Consider the following 9,539-nt stretch of genomic DNA (forward strand, 5'->3'; position numbering starts at 1 on the left):
TGTGGTATGTGTGTATGTGTGTGTGTGTGTGTGTGGTATGTGTGTGTGTGTGGTATGTGTGTATGTGTGTGTGTGGTATGTGTGTATGTGTGTGTAGGTCAGAAAACTACTTTGGCTTCGTGCCTCAGACACTCTCTGTCTCTCTCTCTGTCCTGGAGCCCATGGACAAGGCTAGGCTGGCTCACAAACCCCAGGGATCATCATGTCCCATCTCTCCAGGGCTAAGGCTACAGTGTACACACCATGTCTGGCTTCTTTATGTAGTTCTGATATTTAAACTTGAGTACTCATACCTACACGGCAAACAGTTTACTAATTGGATCTTCACTCTGCTTTTCTTGATGTCCTCTGTACCATTCATTCTATTATACTGTAAAAGTGCTTCATTTATTTATTATATGTGTTAATACTTAAAATATTTCAAAGCTAATATTTTCCAAGAAACTTTTCCTTTAGTAGAAAAGTTGGGGCTTCCTTGGGTTCTTACTCATCTCCAGTTTGCACTTTCTGTGCTGCTCAATCCTTAACTTGGATGGGATGAGGAGAATGCCATGCTTCCGACCTGTTCCAGTGATCACACTGCCCTTGACATGGCTCACCTTTGGTCATGGGATAAGTCCATTGCTCTAATGCCAGCATCACATCCGGGGTAAATGTACAGCTGCTTGAAGTCACAGGCCTGCCAGACCTCCACCACACCATTGTCCCCTCCAGTCACCAAGTTCTGTCCATCGCTGCTCAGGAGAATAGCCTTCAAAAAAATAGGCAGAGATCAATGATCTCTTTGTTTCTGGTGAATGGCCATGACTGAGCAGCAATTAGCTGAACAGTCACACAACTTCCCTAGTATATGCAAGCTTAATCAACCATCCAAACAACCACCAATACCCAACCAACTACCAGCCAATCAACACCCACTCACCAACCAAACAAGCACCAGGTAACCAACTGTGAAAGAAAGAGCCAACCAACCACTAAACAACCGGGCAACAATTCACCAATCCACATCCAACTACTAATCAACCAACCAACCAACCAACCAACCAACCAACCAACCAATGACCAATCACTCACCAACCACTAACCAATCATCAATCATTCATCAACCACCAGCCAACTAATTACCAGTCAACCAACCACAAATCAACCACCTACCAGTTACTAACCATCCAATCACCAACCACCCACCAGCCACTAGCCATCCAATCACCAATCATCCACTAATCACAAACCAATGAACAGTCTACCAAGAAACCAAAAGACCACCAAACAACTACCTGGAAAGTACTGTCAATCTCCTTAACATTTTATTTAGCCAGATGTCTAAGTTACCTAGATCCAATCCACAGAACTTTCAATATGGAATCTATCAAGGTTTTTTGTTGTTGTTATTTTCACAAAGACATAGGATCTTATTAAAGTCAACTGAAAAGAATAAAATTTTTAAGGGGCTAAAGAGATGACTTAGTGTTTAAGAATGCTCCCTGTTCTTCTAGAGGACCCAAGTTTTGTTCCCAGCAGCCATGGCTCACAATCACCTGTAATTCAAGATCCAGGGGATCTGATGCCTTCTTCTGGTCTCTGAATTCAAGTGTGTGCACTCCCTGCTCCCCAAATATAGCATAATTAAAATAAAAATTTACTAATTTAGTTATAAAATTATGAAAGTCCCAATGAGAATGCTACCGATCTAATCTAGGTAGATTAGAGAGAACATTGTGAGATGTTCTCAATCTGTGAGAACATTGCATTTTGTGAAACTCTTAACATTGCTAATGGAGACTTAGTATAAAAAGCAGAAATACATTTTACAATAGTTTTTAGTACTGACACACCAGGCATTGTACTTCATTTGTAAATGTGGGCAATAGGGAACTTGAAGCTATAGTCAGGGTTCTCAGGATAGGCCTCTTTGTTTTATAGAGCCATGTGTCCTGGTCATTTTCTGTCTACTTGGCAGAACCCTAAATCTAGGAAGGAGGAATCTTAATTGAAAAAAATGCCTCAATAAGACTGGGCTGTAGGTAAGCTTGTAGGGTATTTTCTTAATTAGTCATTGAGGTGGGAGGGCCCAGCCCACTATAGATGGTGCCACCCCTGGGCAGGTAGTCCTAACTCATAGAAGCAAGCCATGAGGAACAAGCCAGTAAGCAGTGTTCCTCCTTGGTCTCTGATTCAGTTCCTACTTAGAGGTTTCTGCCTTAAGTTCCTGACTTCCCTTCATGGTGAAGTGTGATCAAGCTGAAATAAACCCTTTCTCTTTCAAGTTGCTTTTGAGCATGGTGTTTTATCAGCAATAGAAACCCTAACTAGGACAGCATGGGAACATGGAGCTGAGATCACTGTAAAGCAGCTTGAAATGACAGCCTCTAGGCAAACAGCTGTGGTCTCTAGAGTCTCACTTACTGAGCTGCTTATTCAGGATCGAGGGATCTTGGGTTTGCTCAAACCATCACCATGAGTTTGCTTGCTTTCAAGCCCAGCATGTGTTTACGTGGATGTTGGGGAAGCTCTATGCCAAGCCAATTTTATGTCAAGCAAGTTTGATTCCCGTGGCTTCTTGCTGCTCAACACTGATGGGTACTCACCCGAGTGGAATCATTGATCTCCATTTGAGCCAAAAGTTTTCCATTGATGCTGAAGTTGCTAAACCGTCCTCGCTCATAGTATATGATGCAGTGGCCTTCACTGGATACAGAAATTAAGCGTGGAAACAAGCAGTTTTCTGGCCCTTCTAGGGCCCTCAGAAGGTCTCCAGTGATGGTATGGACAAGGCAAGGGCCTTCTGCAGTGAGAAACACAGGTGCCAGGCCAATTACAGAAAATACCAGGGCCACAAACCCCAAACAACACCTAGACACTGGGGTTTGTTAAGGTAGATGAAGACAACAGAAGTGTGCAGTGGTTATAACACTTATGCACACCCACGTCACCCACCTACACTCACGCACACAAACACACACGTGATGCAGCACCCACAGTTTTCTAAAGCTCTAATCTCTTCTCCCACCTCCAACAACAGTCATCACCACAGGTTTTAGTTCCCAAGTCAAATGAGCAAAGAGTGTGTGCAAGGAGTTTGCTCTGCGGTTTCTAAAAGGTTCTCATTAAGAAAGTGATCAGAGCTGTTGCTACACTTTCCAGCTGCATCAGATTTCAGCTTCACAGTACAAACATGTCATTGCCAGGCGAACTTTGCGTTGGTAGTTTATATGTAAGGTGTAAATGTATAATTAAGAAGTTAAATAATTAATTCAGACTACAGAAATACATTTTGCCTTTTAATATTAAGAGTGGGGCAAAAGTGTAAAGGGTATAGAGAAAGGCTTATCTAATTTCAGGGCAATTTTATGGCCTTGGAAAATATATAAGAAAATATATTAAGTTTCCACTGACCTAATCATGGAAACAAATGCTGTAACTTCATACTATATGCCCGCCTCTTTGCTCTCAAAAACTAAAGCCTGAAAAAACTGTGGTTACTTTTTTATTGGTCAATTGATTTGAACAGCCACATTTTTACACACACAAAAAGGTGTCAATATCAAACACTCTCCCCTGTTAATCTCTCCTCTGACTAAAAAGGAGAAAGCTATAGAGACTTGTGGGAAATCCCTTTGACATCACCACTTGTAGGAAAACGGTGTTTTGCTTACACCCGCAGAGCTAGGCTCACTTGTTCTGAAATGCAAAGCAAATGGTCTCTTGTTCTTAGACTGTTCATACTCCATCATGCTGCTGAACAATCTTTGACAACAATATCTGATCATATAGAGTCTTAGACTTTGATAAAAATGAATATAAAATAGCACTCCCCCCCCCCAAAAAAAAAACTTCAAGGAATTCTCACTGAAAATAACAATGCTAAGCCCTTCCACCTCTTGGGCTGTAGGCCTCTGCACAGCTTTGCTAGCCTCTTCCACTCTCGCCCTTATGGTTTTTCTGCCCTGAGAGTTCCCACAGAGGTGTGTAATCCCTGTCAGAAAAGCCAAGAACCACCTAAATTTCCTCTTTAGATGACAATTCTCCCACAAAGGCAAAGAAGCAGACTGTGTCTCCTTTCCCTCTCTCCTTGCACAGTCAGTTTTGCATAGAAAGAATCTGTAAGGATGTGAAGGTACTAAGGCCAGTCTAGTGAGTAACTCGATCCAAGCTCCCAGTGCATTAATGATATGCCTCCTTTGCCTTTTGAATGTGCCTTTTCATGGCTGCATCATATAGATTCACTACAAATTTAATTTATCAGTGTCTGGGTTAGAATGTTGGTGACCACATTGTAAACTTTTAACCATATTTTATGTCAATGCTGGTAAACATTACTAATCTTTGATAAAACTAAGCAACTGCAGAGAACCCAGATGCTACATCTGTCTGTGTTGAATCTCTGGAAGAAATCAACAAGAGTCACATTTAGCTAGAAAATGCTCACTGTCTAGAGGTGGAACGTGAAGGAAATGGTTTCTGACCTTTAGCACCACTGATAACGAGTCCGAGTTCCGCGCAGACGGAGACACAGACAACTTCATGGTCATGGCCTGTGAGGACAGCTCTGGGCGCAGGATAGTCACCTACAAAGAAGCAGCAGCAGGGCATCACTGGAGACCAGAACAGACACGAGGAGCCACTTATAAAACAGTCACCAACGATGAGAAGGACATTTCCTAGCCGTATGGCCAGAGCCACTCACTTTACCTTTCTGCCTGTCCCTCGTGTGTGACATGGCATAACTACTATCCTGCAACAGGGCGGCTGGGACAGCTAGGACATTAATCCATGTGCATGCTCAGACCCGTCAGTGGCTATTCTCTCACTCAAGCAGTTATGAGTGGAATTATGTACTCATGGCAATGTCCTGCGAGGTCATCTCACTGTCTCTAGTTCCAGCTTAAATATGAACATGGGAGACATAAAGCACTGGGCAACAGTAAATGGTTCCTGATGTACAGTGACCAAAAATTAACTTAAAATCCCATGACGCAGCAACTGGTTCAGATTCCAGATGAGCACAGGTTAGGGACTGGAGTTCTTTCAGCACACATATGTTTTCCTGCTATTATAGACACACGATGGTTCCGTTACCTATTCCTACTGTCATCTTCAGCATGTACCAACTTAATACACATTTAGATTGGGTTGCAGCAGACTGTGTGACTTTTAAAGTGATTAATGTGACTTTTATTAGAATTCATTAAGCAAACTCTGACTTGGGATTAAGACAGAATTTCCAACCATTTTTGAAAGGAACTACACAAGCTGCTGCCATCTTGTAATACAGATTTACATAAAGTGGGATTCTCAGCATTGAGAACAATAAAGTCAGAATGTCCATGGAGTCTGAAAAATGGACACAATGTTCTACATCCTCCAGTGTCCAGGGCTCAACCAAGAGTTAGTTCTTCATGTTAAAATGAACCAGCAGCCCAGTGACACTTGGCTTCCTCCTTTAATAAATGGTGAAATTAAAAGTATACCAAAGAACCGTTTTAATAGAAACATCTATGATTTGTTATGGGTAAATGTTTGATTTGTATACCTCTTTCTCTGCCTGTATAACTACGGTTGTATAAAAATGCCATGGGTGCAAAGGTGTCAGAAGTGGAGGAGGTTTAAGGAACTGCCCTGTTTCAGTCTGTCCCACAAGGCTCCAGGGGCCACTGAGCCACTTCCAGAGTGCCTACTGTGACAAGAGCTGGATTGGACATCTCATGCTCTCACACTCACTTAGAAACAGCCCCTACACCTCCACCCAAACAGGCAGAGGTGAGCGGAAGCAGGAGGGGGTATGGGCAAAGTTGCAAAGGAAAGACAAGTGTCTGAATTTTCCCCTTCTTAGGAACAAAACTAGCTAGGCAGCCAGGCTGAGTCGTCTTCCACTGATGCATGCACTCTCCACCTGCCTAGCTGCCTTCTGTCAGCAAGGGGCTGAGGCCAGAGTTACGGAAAGTGAGGATATGTAGCATTTGGTAGCAATATTAATGAGAGCTTATAACACCCGGTTTCCAGGAACAACACACATGTTATTCGCCCATGTCTTATCTTGCTTTTGTTTCTAAAGCAGTTATACTAAACTCATATGGTCAATGTCATCGGTTCATGTCATTGATTCTTTTCTTTTAGGAAAGAGTATGTATACAGAAAGCCACTTTTGTGTGTGTATCTGAACCAATTACTTCATTTTAAGTCACCAGTTTCATAGCCAATTGCTATTGCACCTTGAAGATCCACACTGTAGCCTGGGTATCATAACAGCATCCAACTCTTTCACAATTCTAGAAAATTCATGTTCTAAGAGATCAGCAGATGCTTTCTTGAGGACAGAAAATTGTATGATTTTTTGTGCTAAATTTTATTCATTCTGATGAGACTAAAACTTCTCCCAAGTAGTTACACAGATGTAATCCCTCTGGGCAGAACTATATTGTGAACTTTTTTCCTGTGCAAAGTTGCTCTAAGATTAATTGTGAGCAAGACTGTTTTTCTCTCGCTAGGGTTGAGGGGTCCAAGAACACATTTGCAAGATGTGAGAATCACCCTCCTCTTCCTTTCTTTGTGATGTTGATGACAATTTTGTTCTCTTTAAAAAGAACCAAGTTGGTCTTCCAGCAAAGCAGCCAGACTTGCCTTTGTTTCTGGAATTAGGGAATTTTTAAAATATTTATTACACATTAAGTATTTATATGTTTAAGATTTAAAAAATAAAATGAATTCCTTTGTTCTGAACCCTGCATAAGAAATGTAGAACTGTTAGTATGCCCTTTTTACACCTTAAAGAGCATCACATACTTTTAAAGTTTTCTCTTCTGTTTGCTGTTTATTTTTGTAGAGTAGACTGCTCAGCTTGGGAAGTTTTTTGAGTTCTCTGTCTGCTTTTTTTTCTGTGAATTCTTTCTGGATGCGTACCTCTGCATACCGTCATCTTGTATTTCAGAGAAGGGCCCTAGGTTTGGGCCTCAGGTCTTAGCACTCCTCTTTCCAAGAACCACGTCCTGGCCTGAGACCTGGCACTCACGTACAGGCCCAGGTGTGGAGACTGGAAGGCTCCAGGGCTGGCATGTGCACCCGCTGCCTAGCTGTCCCTTCTGCACTAATGTGACTCAGGAGGGCTTCCTATTTTCTGCTTCTCTAGAGATTCTCATGTTGGGAGAGTTCTCTCAGATGCGTCAACGTGAATTCCCCTTTTGAAGCATTTCCAAACACGGACTGGGAGAAGGAGCCCTGCAGCCCACAGCCGTTTGCCATCAGCTCGAAATCTATGCAAACTGTTGTAATGGGCTTTGAATACGGTACAATATCTGTCGGTCTTGAGTTTATCTGAAACATATTCACAAAACTGAAAAACTGTGCTTCTAAGATATCTTGAGTTTCTGTTTAAAGTGAGACTCGGGCATTAATAAGATGCGTGGGTGCACACTTGTGGGCCAGAGGTTGAGATCCAGTGTGTTTTAGATCCAGCTCTAATAAACTGTTATTTCCCTAATATGCTATGAAAAAAGGATAGAGAAGTAAGAAAAATGTACAGTTTAAATTCCTTCTGTGACATATTTTCCACAAGGAAGAAAGCTCCTTGAAGACCTGTCTAGCTGCTTTCCATTATGATCTCCTCAGATCATGGAGGGTGGGACCTCTCTCTGTGGTGCTGCTTGGGTCCTGGAAGCACTGCTCTTTTCAAACTGCTCTAGGCTCAGCTGTAAAGTAAAGAAAATGTTCTTCAAAGCTTTGCGAGTGGGAAAATCTGCAGCAAGGACAAGTGCCGTTCCTACATTTCATCACCAGAGACAGACGTCACACACCCCAACAGTCACTCGAGATCTTGGTAATATCCTGTCACTGTCACATCACAGCTGATGGATGGAGCTCAGGGTTAAAGGGCCTGGCACAGAGGGAGGTGCAGGTGAGACCTCCTCTCCAAGGACCACGGCACTTCACCCCTTCCCCGCTCATTTCCTCAAGGATGAGGAAACCTCATCTTGCCTCACTCCAGTGCTGTGGATGATAAGGAACAAATGCATCTGGTCCTCACAGGCAAGCACTGGGAATTCTAAACAGAAAAGGCTTAAAATACACAGAGTTCATCTCACCTTTATTAAAAGTCATTTCAGTATCCTTGAAACAGATGAAAACCTAAAAAGGCTGTCAATGCTGCACACAGACGTGGCAGGAGTGGTCTCATTAAGATGGTCTGTAGCTTTAAGAGATGGTCATCACAAAGACTGCTCATGGTTCTTATGGAAATAAGGGGACTTCCACCCTTCTAAACCAGCTAGGAATGAGTGCTGAGGCTGTGAGACCCAGCGTCCTCAGGGCTGGTCTGTGAGTATCAGAGGATGAGTGACACACACAGGTCAGATTTTACTTATGGCCTTGTACAGAATCGAGGCACAAACTATTTTCATTCATGCGTACACTAACAACATGATGGGATTTTAATTTAAAGTTCCAAAATCAAACATCAAATGTTATAGTAATTTCATTGACACAGTGATTTCAAATATTTACCAGAAACTTTCTTGAATAGCTAAGAACAGTGGCTGATAGGTTGGATCACACCAGTGGCCCATGATGGGATATCTTTAACCACACCCTCACAGGGGCTAGGACTTCCTGGTCCCTCCTTTTCTTCACAACAGCCACAAGATTCGCAGATACCCGAGTCTGTGAGCCAAAGTTGTCTAGTCAGAGAACGTATAAGTCACTCTTGATCTTCATGTTATATCCAACACAGGCTAAACATCTTTCTGAAAGTCTCAGGGCTACCAAGGGAGAAGACAAACAGAGGACAAGAGGAAAGCAGTTTCACTCCTGTCACCAACCCAAAAATGTCTCCAGAGATGATATGGGACACTATGCAGAATAGTTTCACCCCTCCCTGTGCTAAGCTAGGATGATCCATTATGGGCATGGCCCATGAGGCCTCAGAATGTCCTGTGACTGAGAAGTATCCCCAGCTGCCCATGCTTCCTCTTCCTCTGACACCTAATAAAAGAACATGCTAACATTTACTACACCATAGGTAAGATCCTTGGACTGAGAAATGACTCAACTAGTTTCATACACACACACACACACACACACACACACACACACACACACACACACACACACACACACATATATACACACACACTAAAACATTTGATATTTGATTTTGAAACTTCAAATTAAAATCACATCATGTTTTTGTAAGTGTATGCATGAATGAAAATAATTTGTACCTCGATTCTGTACAAGGCCATTATATATATAATATATATATAATATGTGTGTGTATTAATTTAATTAAAGATTGCCTCTGTGCCAGTGTCGTCCATGCCCCAGCTCTTATCACACTGTGGGTCAGTGGTGGCTGAGGGACTAGTTCTAGGATTGTCTCTGGATAAAAGGCTAGTGGCAGACAAAGAGCTGAACTCAGTTTGGTCGGTGTTTGGTTGAAGGCTGCAGCTGATAGGAAGGTCAATGTCTACGGCTGACTTCACCACAATGGGTGGCCAAAGAAGGTGTGTGTGCAGAGGTATGTGTGCAGAGAAGGTGTGTGTGCAGAG

At 42.5% G+C, this 9,539-nt stretch overlaps 1 protein-coding gene across 5 annotated transcripts in view; it reads right to left on the reverse strand.

The window, feature by feature from the left end:
- Nbea (neurobeachin) overlaps window positions 1–9,539 on the reverse strand; it is a 494,560-nt gene that overhangs the window by 3,390 nt on the left and 481,631 nt on the right. For all 5 annotated transcript variants that reach the window (XM_005344001.2, XM_026778835.1, XM_026778862.1 and 2 more), the window contains 3 exons: window positions 4,467–4,568; window positions 2,589–2,785; window positions 600–751 (listed from right to left, as the gene is read on the reverse strand). In XM_005344001.2, coding sequence (XP_005344058.1) covers window positions 600–751; window positions 2,589–2,785; window positions 4,467–4,568 — 451 coding nt within the window. The remainder of the gene's footprint in view (window positions 1–599; window positions 752–2,588; window positions 2,786–4,466; window positions 4,569–9,539) is intronic.

This window comes from Microtus ochrogaster, chromosome 1, assembly GCF_000317375.1.
Source record: "Microtus ochrogaster isolate Prairie Vole_2 chromosome 1, MicOch1.0, whole genome shotgun sequence".
Lineage (NCBI taxonomy): Eukaryota > Metazoa > Chordata > Mammalia > Rodentia > Cricetidae > Microtus > Microtus ochrogaster.